This window comes from Lepus europaeus, chromosome 1, assembly GCF_033115175.1.
Source record: "Lepus europaeus isolate LE1 chromosome 1, mLepTim1.pri, whole genome shotgun sequence".
Lineage (NCBI taxonomy): Eukaryota > Metazoa > Chordata > Mammalia > Lagomorpha > Leporidae > Lepus > Lepus europaeus.
Window position 1 is genome coordinate 159,437,048 of NC_084827.1, and position 18,160 is coordinate 159,455,207.

General features: G+C 36.2%; 1 protein-coding gene across 1 annotated transcript in view; it reads right to left on the bottom strand.

Annotated features, from left to right (window-relative positions):
- Positions 1 to 4,504: 4,504 nt before the first annotated feature.
- Positions 4,505 to 18,160, bottom strand: part of ABCA12 (ATP binding cassette subfamily A member 12) — a 183,908-nt gene continuing 170,252 nt past the window's right edge. Inside the window, exons 46-53 of the mRNA XM_062201848.1 lie at positions 17,981 to 18,090; positions 17,551 to 17,692; positions 16,449 to 16,583; positions 13,477 to 13,580; positions 11,396 to 11,488; positions 9,114 to 9,219; positions 5,585 to 5,722; positions 4,505 to 4,642 (exon numbers count right to left, since the gene is read on the bottom strand). Of these exons, the coding sequence (XP_062057832.1) occupies positions 4,541 to 4,642; positions 5,585 to 5,722; positions 9,114 to 9,219; positions 11,396 to 11,488; positions 13,477 to 13,580; positions 16,449 to 16,583; positions 17,551 to 17,692; positions 17,981 to 18,090 (930 nt within the window). The 3' untranslated portion in view covers positions 4,505 to 4,540. The remainder of the gene's footprint in view (positions 4,643 to 5,584; positions 5,723 to 9,113; positions 9,220 to 11,395; positions 11,489 to 13,476; positions 13,581 to 16,448; positions 16,584 to 17,550; positions 17,693 to 17,980; positions 18,091 to 18,160) is intronic.

Below are 18,160 nucleotides of genomic sequence, written 5' to 3' on the forward strand. Positions count from 1 at the left end.
CAGCTGCCAAGTTATTAACTACCCTTTCCAGACCTACTCCAGAGCAACTGAAGTCTTGTTCCACTCTTTTTTTTTTTCTTTAAAGATTTATTTTATTTGAAAGGCAGAGTTGCAGAGAGGCAGAGGCAGAGAGAAGAGAAAGAGGTCTTCCATCCACTGGTTCATTTCCCAGATGGCCACAATGGCTGGTGCTACACTGATCCGAAGCCAAGAGCCAGGAGCTTCTTCCAGGTCTCCCATGCCAATGCAGGGGTCCAAGGACTTGGACTACCCTCCACTGCTTTCCCAACGTCATAGTAGAGAGCTGGATAGGAAGTGGAGCAGCCAGGACTAGAACTGTCACCCATACGGGATGTCGGCACTGCAGACTAGGGCTTTGATCTGCTGTGCCACAATGCCAACCCCTCTTGTTCCACTCTTTACACAATGTTGCCACCTGAGTAAGGATCCAGATGATCAGTCTCTGAGTATAAGCCTGGGGGTAGGATCTGTGGGGCACTGGTTTTTGTCATAGCAGGCCTGGTATCTCACCATCTTCCAAGCAGCAAGCAAGGGGAAGGGGTAATGCAGGCAATTCTTTTCCTTCTGTTTTCTTCAATGGTGCTTTTTTATTGTTACATTAAAACCAGGCACGGGTCTTCTACCAGACTTCATAGCTCTTGTAAAAGTGACTTGGTGAGTGAATAGCTATTGAAATTTGGTGTCTCTCTGAAGAGATAATCACTAGGACATCTTATTCAGCTGCCATCTTTCTGGAAGCTTTATTTTTTTTTATATCCTTGAGTGAATGCCACAATAGACAATACTGTTAATAAAATAATAGTATACTAAATGCTTGATATTTTAATAATATATACTTTGTGCAAATTAACATTTAACTTAAAATGTTGATCATCTGTACATTTTCTCCAGCGATTAGCTTTAAACTTTAATAGTCTAGAACTAAAGCAAACATAATTTCAAAAAAGTTAAAGCAAACATTATAAAAATGTTTTAAATTAAAATAGACATTGATCCTTCAAAGATTTATTAAGCAACAGAAGTGTATTGCTATTGTGTTGGATATGGGAGGTACATTGATTAAAAAAAAAGAGCATTACTCTTAAGGAACTTTGTTTAGCAGGAAGAAAGAGCTGTACACAGATGATTTTTATAATAAAACATGGAAATGCTTGTTCAGAGGCATACACAAAATTGCTCTCATAACAAAGGATAGAAAAATTGACTCTGCCTGAGGCTCTCCAGGCAAGTTTCCCTAAAGAAAAGGCATATGAGAAAGGTGATGAAAATGCAGGGGAGCGTCTAGGTCAGAGCTGAGTGAGAATGGAAAAGACATGTACAAAGAGGAAAGCAAAGTGTGAGCAAAGTTGCACAGGTCTGAAAAAGTATCTGATATAAATAGGAAGAAACTCATTGTAGTCAGAGCAAGCGCTACATGGACAATAGAGATAGAAGAATTGGGACCAGACTATAAAATATTTTGAGGATCAGGTATGGAGTCTGCCTTTTATCTTACATATTATGGAAAATCAGCTGGGATTTATAAGCAAGGGTTGATAGGATTAGCCTTGTAACAAATCAAGCCAAAGGCAATAATATTCATTTCCTTTTAGTGAGCTGTCTTATGTTGAGAAGCTTAGGTTAATGAAGCAAGCAAGCTCCCAGGGACAAGGAAGGGTAAAGGGGTTGCAAGCCTGCCCCGTCACCTCTATCCTAACCCAGGTCAGTGTTTGCTGTTTGCCCAGGAGCCTATCAGGAAGGCAGACAAGATATCTAGGAAAGGTAGTTGAAGATATAATTTATCCATTTTTTCTGATTTTGCATCCAATGTTTTATAAAAATTGGATTTTACAGATGAAATGAAAATCACCACAATTCTCAGAGGTAATTCAAAAACTCACACCAAAAAAACAGATTCAGTAAATATTATCTAGAGTAGAAGCGGTCCTCGGAGAACTGGGAATTTTCAAAACACTCCCTCTATTGCACAGAAGCCCAAAGAGATGTAGTTTCAAATAGTTTTTCATGTGGTTTCTTTACTTATATGTAACAATGTACCATGGAACTATTGTATGGTATATCCTAACATGAAAAGACAAAGGAAGAATAAATGTGCAAAAATGTACAAATGTACAAGCATCATCTTTCCGATTTATTCTAAGTAAACTATCTCATGGGAAACTTCACTGCATTTCAAAAGCTTAAACAGAAGAAAGATGCTCAGTTTCCATATCAACCAGGCCACTTTATCTTTTGTTTTGCAATATTTATTTGTTCATTTAACCAATGAGTATTTATTTGAATGCCACAAATATTTATTGTGTGTGCAAGTACTGATAAGAAAGCTAAGAAGATCAAAATATATCTGTGTCATCATAGAGTTCTAAGGCTAGTGAGAGGAAGAAATACTAAAATTTCAAGTAAAGGTATAATTACTGTGGTACAGAGGCCAGCAGGGGCTTCCCTGCTCACTGAGAGGTAGGTAACATAGTTTGGAATCCCTAATTCATGTTCTTGGCTGGTCAGAAGCTACACTCAAGACTCAGTGCCTCCCTGACCCATGTTCTCACCCAGCCTTAGGCTTCTCAGTCTCTGAGGAATCAGACACTATTCTATACTTTATTCACAGAATGCATTAACATACTGCTTCCAGAACTTCCACAAGACACTTATTCCCACAAAGCATTTGTAAGTGCAGTTAACTTTAATTAAGATTTAATGGTGATGGGGACAGTCCATAGCATGAATGAACAACAAATACACATGAAAAAGCATTTAGATATTCCTATCTTTAAAAGTCCATTCAACCACTTTCTCCCTGGACTCTCATGTCTTCAATACCCAGCCTCCCACCTCTGTACTACTTCCTCTTTCCTTTCTGCCCTTTCTCCTTCCCTTTGTTGGTCTTCCTTCCATTGCTCAGAAGCAAGCAACCAACCAAAAAGAAGTGAATAAATCCTTTTTATGCTTTCATGGAACCTGTCCCTTGGGCTCCTGAAGATACCTATGCTGTCAGTTATACTTTCTTGTCCAAAAGACTTATCTATAAATTATACTCAACAGAGCCATTTTATACCCTAAGAGAAATTATGCTGCCATCTGTTAAGTTACATATTGTTAGTCTGGATTTATTACATAGTACAAAATGTGGGAGACACAACAAAGTACAATGTTAGAATGGGTGGCAAGGTTTAAACTAAGAAAGCAGGGCAGTAAAGCTTCTCTGAGAACATGTAAGATGATGAGTTAGGCACAGAGAGTATGGTGGTTGAGGGGAGGGAGCATTCCCAGCAGGGATGCACAGCATGTGCTGGAGATGGGAAGGAGCATTGAAAACACAGGTAAGACACTAGCATGGCCAGCTCCTAAGGAGCAAAGGAAGAATAATGGGGGTGAGAGGAGAGGTAAGCAGGGGTCAGATCGCTTGGGTCCTTGTAGTTCATGAGAATCCAATTTTTATGCTTCTGGCTCTTCCCTAATAAGTGAAATGACATGATGAATTGTTTTTTCTAAACTTTGAGTTTATTGATTTTTGAAACAGAAACAGTGATGCCAAAAGGCAAGCTTGTACACAACATACATACACACATACACACACACGGTACATAAAGCACCTGTCTTGAGAACCACTTAATTTAACATTATTAAGAAGTCTATCCGATAGCCATACACACAAATCTGGATCAGCCAAGATTAGCTGAAAATCGTCTTCATATTCATTTTCTGCCCACAGGAATCTTTTCTGTGCAGAAAACCAGAATATGAGGGTTTCTGTAGGACCTTTAAAAAAAAGTTGCCTGCCAGCAGCACATGAAGTACCAGTTTTCACAATCTGTATCTGCCCAGCTGACACATCCATTTCCCCCCTAAAGAGCTAGTAGCTTCGTGCTCTGCCCTGCGCCTTACTATTGGCATGGCAGGAATTATTCTGAGTTTTGTTCACCACCAGGGCAAACTGCACTTTCAATTGCATTTTTGTAGAAAGGTGCTTTCTTGGGTTTAGTGAGTCCCTGTGTACTCACTTACTGAAAATGGTATACATATCCCTTGTAGACAAAATGCCCACTGTTTACTGTCATTGCTAACCTACCTGGTAGCACTTTGCACATTACAATTGATTCATATATTCATACTGATGCTCATTCTGTTATTTTCTAGAAATAAATTATTTTGCTTGTCTAACCCTACCTACCCCAAATCACCTTACTGTGCTTCTCCACTCTTTTCAACTACTAATACCCATGCCTTTTTAAGCTTTTTATTGAAAGTAGTAAATTAAGACGTTTGTCTTAAGGTGGTTTCACCTTGGCACTCTCACAGTGTTGAGTATACAGGAATTCATTTTAGTAGTAACAATATTGACTGACCATAGAAAGTCAACAATATTGACTTTCCATCTATAACCAGTTAGTCTTACACAATGGTAATTTTCCATATAGTAAAATACTTTAAAATGAAGATGAACTTTTACGTTCTGTGGCTCTTCCTCAAAGTGAAGCTATTATCCATCTGCTGAGACTGAGTTCTGGATGTGCTGTAACTATAACTGGTCATCCTGTGAGTCAACACTGGTGGTAGAACCTTGGCTGCTGGTGTCAGTAGTTTCATAGGACTTTTGGTCTTTGGCAAAGTTGATGAAAACCTGGTTAGTCGAGGGAAATAAAGCCATTAGTGCTGGTAAGCCAAAGAAAGAATTAAGGTAATTCACATATACATATACACACACACATAAAAAACAAGAGAACAAATAAGAAAAGTGGATCTTATAGAAAGATGCCCACACAGATATATGTACTCTCATCAAGAAGCCTTTCAGATAGTCAAATTTAACAGGGGTTTGAATATAGCACCAATATCTATGAATGTATGTATTTGTGAGTGATTAGAACCACTATGTAAATCAGAAGCTGTAGTTGAATATATATAGCCACATAGCTCTATCCATAAGATCTAGATTAGTATCTGTCTACTATGAAGGAGCCCAGTCCCAAACGCTGTCAAATGTTTTTAGAAAAATGCTGAAAGATATCTCACTAGTTTTAAGAGTTCATGCACTAAAGTAAAATTTGTATAGAAAGCCCACATTAACATTATATTCCATTAGCCTATTATTTAATAAGCAGACCTTTTTGTTCTGTTTAAAATAATTGAATCTATTAGCCACGGATTCATCCAAAAACTCTTTATCAAAAGTATTTTCTTGGGGGAGGCAGGCATGGTGCTGGTAGTTGGTCAGAAATCAAAGACTAGATCTTCCATGTCAGTTCAGCCACAGTTATTTAAAGTTTCCCATTAAAATGCCCGAAGCCTCATAATAAAATTTAACCATAAAATACTGTACCATATATTGACTTTGAGGCCCTCAACTTTATCTTGTCCATAAAAAAAAGTTCTTGCCTTTCACATTTTTTTAATATTCCAAAATGAATTTAGAAATAATTTTGGCAATTTGTTAAGTTTTTCAGGTGCAGGAATAGATACTGGATCAATTAAAAGCCAATTGAATGTCATTAAAAACAAATACCCAGAATGTATAATAACTGATTTCTGATATTGGATACATGGGTCATGGTATAAATCTTACCTCTTCCAAAGTGGTCTGACTCACTAGGAAATTAGTAATATTTAAAGCAGTCTTGTTGGTTTCCAGCAGATCAAAAATGTTTGCTACTCCTCCTGCTGTCACTGGTACATGATACTCTAGCATGCTAAGGTGCTGATCCTGTGAGAACCAAAGGAAAATACTATTTTGCAACATTAGGTCATATTGATTTGATTAGACATAGCTTTCCAGAGAGCTAAGGAAAAGACTGAAATGTACTGCACTGAAAATGATGCTACTGTGTAAATAATGGGTATGTTTTGAATCTAAAGCTTGAAAAAATGAGATGAAAACTTTTAAGAATATCAAAGAGAAAACAAAAAGTTAATCAGAATTCCAAAGCATTCTACATTCATTTGTACTTACAAAGTCACTATAATCTTGCATTGAAAAAAATGTAAAATTATATTTTACATTTTAGATTATTCTCATCTTATATAAAGTTTTCTCAGACATCAATTTTAGAAATTTCATAGTTAGAATCATTCTAAAAGGCTAGGAATTAACTATTCAATTTATATTGGATGAGGATGTTAGATACTAAAAGCAAAGAAACCTTATTCAAATGATGTTGCATTGTTTCTCAGCTCACCTTAAAATTTTTTTCATTGTCTAGATGTTACTCAGTAGTATCACCTCTACTTAGAAATGCTTAGGAATATCTTTAATACTTTATTTTGCTAGATACATAATCAGTTACCATATCTTACCATTCCTTTAAAGTCTTTCTCAAATTTCACCATTTGTCTCTGCACTATCAATATTATTAGCTTGACAATCATTCCACATCTGAGTTACTGTAACAACCTGTTCAGAAGCCTAGAACGTTTGAACACTGATTTATTCTGGCACTAAGAAGCTAGGATAATTTTTCCTAACACTAGTCTGATCAGGCTGTTTTCTTCCCTCAGAATCAGCCCCTATGATCTCAGCTGCTCATTGCTTGGTCTTTCCTATTGACTTGTGTGTTTGTATTTTGCCCATCACTACAACCTGGCATCTTGCTTCTTTTTGCTACCAAATTGCACTTCCTTTCTATGAGATCTAAAATTCACTTCAGTACTGAAAAGGATGACCTGTTTACAGAAAAATCAGACTTTTTTTGGCACTTCATTTGACTTGGATAGCCCTAGTCCCATGAGGAGCAGACCAGGAAAAATATAATTTCATCACTTAGTACATAAACACAGATTACAACACAGACATTTACTAAAAGAAAAAGTGTTATAACCAACATGATTTTGTTCAAAGAAGGTGCCCTTTAACTTCTAAATTTGATTTAAATTTAAATGATAGAAAATGGGTCTTGATAAGAAGTATGAAAGCTATAATTTCCTAGAGAAGTTAGCCAAACCTTGGGTAAGCCAATGAAAACATATATTGCAAAAATAAAAGCATTTTTTAAACAAATACCACATGTTCCCACTCATATGTGGAAGCCAAAAAAGATTATCTCTTAGAAGTAGAGAGTAGTAGAGTGGTCACTGGAAGCTAAGGAGAGTAGGAGGAATGGGGGGTACAATTAGATCCCAAAATACAGTTGCATAGGAGGAATAAGTACTAGTGTTTTACAGCACTGTGGAGTGACTATACTTTATGCCAATTTATTATCTATTTTATAAAGAAGAAGAGAGAACAAAGCTTCCTGACACTATATATATATATATAAGTGTATATATATATGTATATATATATATATAAGTGTGTATATATATATATATGTATATATATATGTATATATATGTATATATACACACACACATTTTTAAGGACATGGAGTGTTAATGACCCTGAGTTGATTGCTACACTTTGTATACATGTATCAGGTAATCATGCTGTACCCCTTAAATATGTACAATTAAAATATAAATCAAAAAAATAATTCTTGGGGACAGCCTTGTGGTACAGTGGGTTAATCTACTGCCTACAAGAATGGCATCCCCTATCAGCACAGGTTAGAATCCCAGATACTCTACTTCTGATCCAGTTCCCTGCTAATGCACCTGGGAAAGCAGTGGACAGTGGTCTGAGTACTTGAGTCTCAGATGGAGTTCCAGACTCCTGGGCTCTGTCTGCCCTAGTTCATCCCCAGCCATTGTGGCCATTTGGAGTATAAACCAGAGGATGGAAGTTCTCTGTCTCTCTCTCTCTCTCTGCCTTTCAAATAATTTTATTTTAAATATTCTTTTCAAAGTGCCTTCTATTTTGTTCACTAAAATCACTTCACATTAATATTGTGCCAAATAGTTTATGAAGTGTGTTTGTGGATACTTTATCATTTAGCTCTCACAGCAATTTTATGAAGTTGATGTTATTATTCCTATTTACAGTTGAGAAAAATGAGACTTTAAATATCTTGTGGAAATCACTCTGTCATAGTCAGCTCTGCCCAAGTTTTTCCAATTTCTTTTCATCATTCCACAACTGACTTCCTTTTAAAAACAATCATTTTTACCCACATTATCTTCTACAAGCTGATTATACATCTAAGATGTTATAATGTTAACTTTTTCTGTCAAGTCGATTCAAGTGCGTTGTATGTGAGATATATATCATCTGTGGGTGTCCATTCCATGGTTATATAAATGTAAGATGAAATCAATTCTACAGTATTTTAACTAGGCTGGGACTTGAAGATTTGATTTCCGCAGAGCTCTGCTCAACCTTTGTGGGCTTATCTTTCAAATGAGAACAAAGGAGATAATCTGCTTCAGCTTTGACATCCTGGGACTCTAAATCTTCTTTCTAAGAAGAAATGCCTCTGGATATGTACTACCTATCACCACTCAGTTCCTCAGTGTATATAACCAGTAAACTAGCAATGAATATACCTTGAAGATGAGTACAGTATTATCAGAAGGCCTTTGTGAGGAAGAAGTAAATCATGTATGTGAAAGAACTATATCAACCTTAAACAGCTACAGAAATATAAAATTAATTTTAAGATTGTATTTGTTCACTGTGCTTTGAGATGTCTTAGGTATCTTGATCTAATAAGTATATCAAGACTAATAGTTTGGAGGCCAGTGCTGTAGCATAGTGGGTAAAGCTACCGCCTGCAGTGCAGGCATCCCATGTAGGTGCCAGTTCAAATCCTGGCTGCTCCACTTCTGATCAAGCTCTCTGCTATGGCCTGGGAAAACAGTGGAACATGACCCAAGTCCTTGGGCCTCTGCACCCACGTAGGAGACCACGAAGAAGCTCCTGGCTCCTGGCTTCGGATCGGCACAGCTCCAGCCACTATAGCCAATTAGGGAGTGAACCAGCGGATGGGAGACCTCCCTCCCTCCCTCCTGCCTCCCTCCCTCCTCTTTCTCTCTCTGCCTCTCCTCTCTCTGTGTAACTCTGATTTTCAAATAAATAAATAAATCTTAAAAAATAAGACTAATAGTCTCACTATCCACTTTGCCTGTCAAAAAAAAAAAAAAAAGACTAATAGTAAGGCTATGTTAAACTTAGAAATGGCAAATATCTGTTATGACCTACCAAATTCAAAAGGTGAGGCACTTACTTTTAAGTATGTTTTTGGAAAGTGCAATTGCATGAACCTTGTGAGGGTCTCCATGCTTACTTTGTCATTCTTCAAGTGAACTTTGACAGTAAATCCACGTCCAAACCTAGAAAGAAAAAGTGAAAAATATATTTTGAGTTATGTTTTGCCAAAGTAGCTTCCCTGAAGTTCTAGATAATGAAACAGGAACCAAGCTGACCATTGTAGCCTCTTTTCTTATATAAAGACTATCATTTTGCCAGAAAAGTTCAGGATAGGTTGAAAATTAGAATACAAGTGCACTGTCATGATTTTCTATTTATTTTTACCTCTATATAAAGTCAGACACTTTGGTAAAAGCTTTGTTGTTAATAAAATATAAAAACATGGCTTTTTGACATCCATGACTTGGCAATTGATTTTAATTTCTGTGGCTAAATATGAATAATTTCTAATTTAAAGTGACCAAGGTCTTGAGAGGCAAGTCAATGAACATTTGTTGTCAATAATAATTAAAGTCATTGAGGTTTTAAAAATAAATATTGGAGCCAGTGCTGTGGCTAGCAGGTAAAGTCAGCGCCTCTAGCACCAGCATCCCATATGGGCACCAGTTTGAGTCCCAGTTGCTCCAGTTCCAATCCAGCTCCCTGCTAATGTGCCTATGAAAGCAGAGGAAGATGGTCCAAGTGCTTGGGCCCCTGCACCCATGTGGGAGACCCTGATGAAGTTCCTGGCTCTTGGCTTCAGCCTGACCCAGCCTAGCTATTATGGTCATTTGGGAAGTGAACCAGCGGACAGAAGATTCTCATTCTCATTCTCATTCTTTCTCTTTCTCATTCTCCCTCTCTCTCTCTCTCCCTCTCTCTCTCTCCCTCTCTCTCCCTGCCCCTGTCTCTGCTTCTCCTTCTCTTAACTCTATCAAGTTTAAAAAAGAAAAAAAAATAAATATTAAATCAACAGGATAGCTAGCTGCAGCAAAAGTAGAGTCTAAACAAGTCACAACATACTACCTATGGGCAATATAAGGCCTGTATCATCCTTTTTTTTTCTCCTTATTAGTTAATATTATTTTACATTAAGATAATCAAGTTATAGTACAGAAAAAAAGCTAACATCCTGAAGTTTGGACTTTAACATGGAAGTGTGTAAGCGCATAAACAAGCTGGTGAATATAAACTATTAATTTGATAGTAATACAGTATTTATGCATATTTCCCCAATGTGTTCTACTTTATAAAGTTTATTTATTTATTTTGAAAGAGTTACAGAGAGAGAGAGAGACACACAGAGAAAGCAACCTTTCAAATGTTGATTTCACTCCCCAGATGGCTATAACATCCAGCTCTGGGCCAGGCCAAAGCCAGCAGCCAGGAGTTTCATCAGGCTTTTCCACATGGGTGGCAGCGGACAAAACACTTAAGTTATCTTCCACTGCCTTTTCCAGGTCTTTAGCAGGGAGCTATATTAGAAGTGGAGCAGCCAGGACTCAAACCATTACTCATATGGGATGCTGGTATCACAGGTGGCAGCTTTACTCACTCTGCCATAATGCCAGCCACCTAATACATTCTTGACTAAACCATTTTGCTTGTGGTAAAAATATTCAGTAGCATACTAAAAGCTTGTGCAAATAGTGAGTGAACACGCTAGATAAAAATCTGTCTTCATTTACTTGTCAAAATCTAATTTCTTATTGAGTAAACTTTTGAAGCTTTTTCTTTAGAGTATGTTGGCTGTATCTGTATGTATTTGGCAGAATGACAAAGAAAGGGGAATAGCAGGGAGAGAGACATTATCCATCTGCTGATTCTCTCCCCAAATGGCAGGAACAGCCAGGGCTGGGTCAGGCCAAAGCCAGGAGCCATGAACACCATCTGGGTCTCCCAGAAGGAATGCAGGGCCTAAGTACTTGGGCATCTTCTGCTGCCTTCCTAGGCACATTATCAGGGAGCTGGATTGGAAGAATAGCCGGGACTGCAACTGGCAGTTCTATATGGGATGCTAGCATCATAGACCACAGCCTAACTCACTGTACCACAACACCAGCCTTTGTGTGTTATTATCATTATTAACATTACTATTAGCTTTAAGCATTCTAGATTTTAAGTCATTAACTGAAAGTAAATCAACCCCTCAATAAAATAATTTTAAGATGTGTCAATTATTGGCTTCCAGTGATTAGCCTCTCCATTTCAGTTTTACTACTCATTGTGGGTTAGGTTGTTGAGATATTCACTGGAACTGAGTATAGCACCATTAGATTGAGACCTCACACCACAGGCTAACCAGTATTTACATTGTACCTGCTCTTTATGTGCTGTAAAGATCCAATACATTGGAATCTTCCATTCACCATAATGGCCAGCCTGGTACAGAGAGCTTCACATTCTTCCATGCTAAAAGGAAGAGCAGAATTATGTCAACAATGAGGGCTCAGAAAATCGGGTTGAAGTTCAAGAGCATAATCTTAACTATTTCCTTACAACATATTAGAAATACTGCTTTAGATTTTAGCTGTCTTAAGAAAAACGAAAACAAACTGATGAAATCTTTACTTAATATATACTGAATCGATCTTTGGTATATAAAGATAATTGAAAATGAAAAAAAAAAAAACCCTGGTGTTAAATTGGAAATTGCATAGAAAATTAATTAATTTTTAAAAAATATCATGTAGGATCTCTGTCTTTAATGTGCTGTACACTGTTATTTAATGCTATAACTAGTACTCCAACAGTATTTTTTCACTTTGTGTTGCTATGTGGGGGCAAACTGTTGAAATCTTTGCTTAATATATACTGAACTGATCTTCTGTATATAAAGAGAATTGAAAATGAATCTTGATGTGAATGGAAGGGGAGAGGGAGCGGGAAAGAGGAGGGTTGCGGGTGGGAGGGAAGTTATGGGGGGGGGGGGGGGAAGCCATTGTAACCCATAAGCTGTACTTTGGAAATTTATATTCATTAAATAAAAGTTAAAAAAATAAAAATAAAAAATAAAATAAAAATGTTAGAAATAAAAAAAAGAAAAACTAAAACAAAACCCTTTTAAAATATAAATTAAATGTCTTCAGTTACAATATATTACTGTTTCTCCTAAAACTTGAGTCCATCTCTTTTACTTAGGGTGCCCCCTCTATCAAACACAATATTTCTTTTAAGTTCTGTTTCCTAGGTAATCTTTCCAAAATAACACTGAACTCTTTTCATTATGCCTCATTGCCCATATTCAGTTAGCTTTTATGTTTTTAGATTTAAAACTGGTTAACCTACATTTGATTATAAAATCTCTAATTTTATGGACTGTGATACCTTAAGACCATATCATGTATTTCTACCCACTTCATATAAAAGTTAATAGAAATAGCTGAGAGGGTAGGAGGGAGCGACGGATGGTCAAAAGCTACTCAGTCAGTGGGTACTAAGGTACAGTTATATAGAAGAAGGTTCAGGTATTCTATTGCACCATAGATAATGTACTATAATATATTGTATATTTTTTAAAAAAATTAGAAGAAAGGATTTTGGATGTTTTCACCACAAAAAATGGCAAATGTTTGAGGAGATATTATTACTCTGACTTGAACATTACAAAATGTATACATGTATGAAAACATCATATGGTATCTCATATATTTGTGTACTAATTAAATTTTTAAAAAATCTATTATAAACAAAAAGATTAATGGAAATGAAATAATAAGTAAGTCTCTTGCTATAAACAAAATCTAACACTTTTTTACTATATGGTAATTATAGTGCAAAGGTGAACATAATACAGACTGTAACACAAGGCTGACTTCACAAGAGAGGCACAGGTAAAATGCTTTTGTACTCTTTTATATTTTGTTGATGATAATGGTCAGCTTCATAGAGGAGATACAAAGGAGCTGGCTGTGGAAGAACTGGTGATATTAGAACATGAAGAAATTTTGTGAGATCATTTCAAGTAGAAAGCATAGCAGAAGAAAGGGTATAGAGGATAGAAGGGGATCTGGGTGGACGTGGAAACACAAGTCATTCAGACTGAAAGGAGGGAGTATCAGAGAGAAAAGACTGGAAATTTGGATGAGGCCAGATGACACAGAAGGCCTTGCATCCTAAGCTTAAGGGTTCTCTACTTTATTTTATAGGCAACAGGGAGTCAAGATGACCATAAATCATGAGAAATTTGTTTTTAAAAAGAATTTGGATCCTGGCCCATCACGGGAACTATAGTCTCCCTATAAAACCTACTTGACTTGCTTCTGCTACTATCAGCATAAAACAGTTGAAAGCAGTTGTAGATGTTCATTTTCTGAGCAGATCTCATGCAGGATTACCTTTTCACATCCATCACCCTAAGATGGTGTTATTAGACTTTGAAGGCCCAGGACTCAGTTTACCTGTGAGATGTCAGGATGACAGAACACTTGCTCTGCACTTCTTCTGAAATGATCTTCCAGAGATGCCGTTTTGACTTAGGATCCATCCCTGAGCTTGGCTCATCCTTAATAGAAAGTTACAAGAAAAATGTACCAAATTAATTAATTTTCGATGAAGTTCTTTATATGAATCACTGAGTCTCACTTCCTTAGAACAGAAATTATTTCTTGAGGTCCTGTGACTAGTTGTTTTATACTTAATAGGCTTTTTTCTGCTGCTTTCAAAAAGCTCAAAATTAAACATTTAATATTGTCGATCTGTTTAAAAAGGTGTCTCAGTGAAGTTGACACCCTGTTACTTTGCTTCTGTCTCTTATGTTTCTATGGAAAATTTTCTGCTTCAATTACTGGCAAAGCAGACTTTTTACATTTAATTCTACATTGTCACATATATGTTTGAAGCTACATCAACATGATTGCCACCCTGCTCCTGATAGCAGAATTGTGGCTGTGAGTAATAATGTGCTATGTGAAGCAGAAAAAAACACAACTTAATATTTCATTTATTATGTTTGAGCTGTATTTTCAGTTCTATGTTTTTAATTGAAATGTAACATTCCTTGGGGAAATAAAAATGACATTTGTAGAAATTATCAAGTACAAAGATATACATCATTTTTCAAAAGGAATGATGCTTTGGAAATTTGTTCAGACACAAAATTCAAAAACGTAACAGTGCATAATCTAATACTTCTTAATAGATGATTTAAAAGAAAAAGTATAAGTCAAAAATAGGCAAAATTTTGGAACTAATGTTGTGGGATAGTGGATAAAGCTATTGCCTGTGATGCCAGCATCCCTTATGAGTGCAGGTTCAATTCTCGGTTGCTCCACTTCTGATCTGGTTCCCTTCTAATGGCCAGGAAAAAGCAGTGTAAGATTACCCAAGTTTTAGGCTCCTGCCACCTATGTGGGAGATCATTTATGAAGCTTATGGATCCTGCCTTCGGCCTGGCCCAGCATTGGACCTTTGTGGTCAACTGGGGAGTGAACCAGGATGAAGACCTCTGTCTCTTGCTCTCTTTCTGTAATTCTGACTTTCAGAGTAAATTTTAAAATCTTTTCTAAAAAAAGGAATATATAGAAGTTTTAAAAATATAACTAATGGTAAATATGTACATAGGATAACCAAAAGTTTTTTTTTTACAATAAAAAGTTAAATTTAAAGAAAAAATGAGCATCAACTTGGGAAAACCATAAAAGATACTTTTACTGAAAGTTTTGAAGAAGACAGCATATATAGTAACTGCATGCAGACGAATATCAATACCTTTCTCTCACAGCTTGCATTTAAGTTCAGCTCATTAATACATAATATTTACATAGCACTTTTAACATTTTAAAATGCTTTACATCTATTATCTCACAGGGATGCCTAAGGATTGTTTCATTCAATTTAATGGACATTTACACAATAGAATTTCATTATAAGCATCAGTTGGCAGTAATATAATACATTATAATCCTCTGGTATTTAGAAAGATGGGCTGTACATTAATTCTATCTGGGCAGTTTAAATGGTTTGATCCACTATATGACTTAATCCTTGGAATAATGTGCTGATTGATAGCTGGATTTTTATTGCATATAGTTAAAGCTTTTTTGGAGTTCAGAAGTCCTTGAATATAGAGGATCTTAAAAAATAACACTGAGTTTGTTTTTGTGAAACAAACACCATTCTATTTTATTTTTTAACTTAATAGTTTATCTTTTTCAGATAATATATTCCTAGTTTACATTATAGTCAAAGGCTTAATGGCTCTACTAACTAAAGAATTCAACAAAGAAAAAGTAAAAAGACCATTGTCCAGTGGGAAAATAGGCAAAGGCTATAAAAACTAATCAAATGAAAAGATGTTCAACTTCACTCATATAAATTTAAAATAGTCACAATATCATTAATTCTGTAGTAGCATATAATTTCTATAAATTTGTTGGACAAATATTTAAAACAGACAAACACCGTTTTAGAATGTTGAGCCTGGGAAACAGAATCTCACCACTAATGTAATTTATATGTCCAGGTCATCAATTTAATTTTCCAGGTCTAAAAATATTAATGTTTAATGCATTTCTTGCCCCATCCCCTCAAGTTCAGATAAAGTAATGTGGCATAGTGTTGATTACATCCTAAGCTAAGTAACAAGAAAATAAAATTTTAGCAAAATACATCGTCTTAAAATATGCCCATTCTCCTTAGTAGAAGCTGGGCAGTATTAGTTTACCTGATCAGTTCCTTACAGAAAAAGAGATATGATTTCTTCAGTCAAATAGGAATCAAGTTCTGCAATCATTCACAATCTTACTTACTCATTTAAACACCTGAATTTGTTTCAGCAACCCTCCCTCCATGCCAAGTGTTTCCTCTTTGTATTTTTAAGATTTATGTATTTATTTGAAAGGCAGGGTTACAAAGAGAGAGGAGAGATAGTGAAAGAGATCCTGCACTCACTGGTTTACTTCCCAAATGACCACAATGACCAGTATTGGGCCAGGCTGAAGCATCCTGGTCTCCCACATAGGTAATACAAGTCCAAGCACTTGCCTATCTTCTGTTACTTTCCCGGGTACATTAGCAGAGAGCTGGATTGGAAGTGGACAGCCAGGACTCAAATTGCTGGCTGTTATGGAATGCTGGTGATGCACAGAGCAGTTTAACCCACTGTGCCACATCCTGGCCCCAAGTCTTTCCTTTGAAACCCAATGAACCCACAAACTTCAGCCAAATATTTTTGAGAGCATCTTCTTGTGCTCACAGATAATTTGTTGATGTAAATTCCCTGAGTGAAGTAGTATAGGGGAAGTGGCTTACATAGTATCTGGCACATAGACCTCACTAAATGTTGACTGTGATAATGATGAAGAAATGTTCACACACACAATTGGATATGCTATTTTAATTTGATAGTAGCCTTTTTCATAACCACTCTTACCAGCAGAAGAATGGAAGGTTTTCCTATCAAAGCCAGCGCAGTGGATAATTTTCTTTTTGTGCCATAACTGCACATAGAGGTAGGTCTGTCCTTGTAGGGCATCAGGTGAAGTCTCCTCAGGAGTTTATGTACAGTCTGTGGAAAATGAAAGAGGAATTACGTTGCCTTTCCTTGGCCAAACCTTTAAAGCACCAAAAAAAAAAAAAAAATCTGATGTGAAAGGAAAATTTTATCATGGAAGACATAAACCTACTCAAAACTGAAACAGTTCAACACAGATTTTATTTTCATTTTCAAAGAAACACTTAAAATTAATAGTTCAATTAAAGAGATAAAAGCAATTCCTTAGAGGTTCATTTTCAAGTGAGATCCCCCCAAAATGTGTGTCTCTGTGTGTTTATAATTGTAGATTATAGTTTATGCTGTATTACAGCAGGATCCTCTTGTAAATCTTCAAAGAGCTAAAAGAGAATTCACAAGGCAGTTTTCTCATTCATTGACACCATTGCTTCATCTCTCTTCTTACTGAGTGTTATCACAAAAGCTTTATGACTATTTAAAACTGACCCAGTATCAAAACTTTAGCACATTAGGGAACATTGGTTCATGTGGTTATTTCTGTAGTTAAACAGTCCTGGCAAATAATGAAATCCTAGTTGGACTGTTAACAACAAGTCCTCAGGGCTGCAGAAACAAAGGAAGTTGCCCTAAGTTTAGCCATTCCATGAAAAAGGGAAATAGTTGCAGTGAAGTACAAAATCACAGATTAAAAAGAAAATGGAAGTTAATATATTTTCTTTGAGCATTTTGGAATTAATACTGTGTATTGGCGCTTATCTAAACATAAAGGATATACAAACATCACCCACGAATGCACAACCCATAGCCAAATGCAAATGTAACCCTCTTTTTGATACTTCTTAAAAGAAAGACAGATCAAGGGGTTACTACAGTTAACTTCATATAATCAGGTTAGGATGGGTTCATTGTCGTTGTCAGCAGGAAAAAGCCATGGCTTTCCAGATGTCAAGTAGGGGCGACACAGAAGAAGCAGAAATAAAAGTGGCTTTCAAATCAACTGGTTTCCCATCCATGTACTCACTTCTTTAATATCCTTTTCTGGAATTCCATGTAGCCTGGCATAGAAATACAAATGTTCTTCCACAGTTACCAGATCATCTAAGGCATCTTCCTGAGGGCAGTAGCCAACTAATGAGCTGTTAGAGTCAACATGACCCAGAGATCTGAATTAAGAAGATCAAACCATAGATGAGTTTCAAAGGAGATGTCCCACTTGGTCCCCAAATACTGAGAAAGTAGTTCAAGTTTAGTTATGGTAGTTGGTGATTTTGACAAAACAGGGTAAAAATAATCCTACTTTTAGAACCAGACTTCAAGGTTAACAAATTTCAACTCACTTCAGTAAATTTTTTCCTCCTAGGAATTTAATAATATGACCATAAGATAAAATACTCATATAAATTATTTTTCTCATTGAACTAGGTTGCTTTCAAAGCCTTAGTGTTTCATACCCAGTCTTATTTCTGATCAGAATGTTTCCACTTGAAGGAATTATGTCTCCAGTCAGCATCTTGAATATAGTAGTCTTTCCTGCTCCATTCACCCCAAGAAGGCCGAAGCACTGGTTTGAGGAAGCAAAAAAAAAAAAAAAAAAAAAAAAAAAAAAAAAAAAAAAAAAGATGTGACCTTAA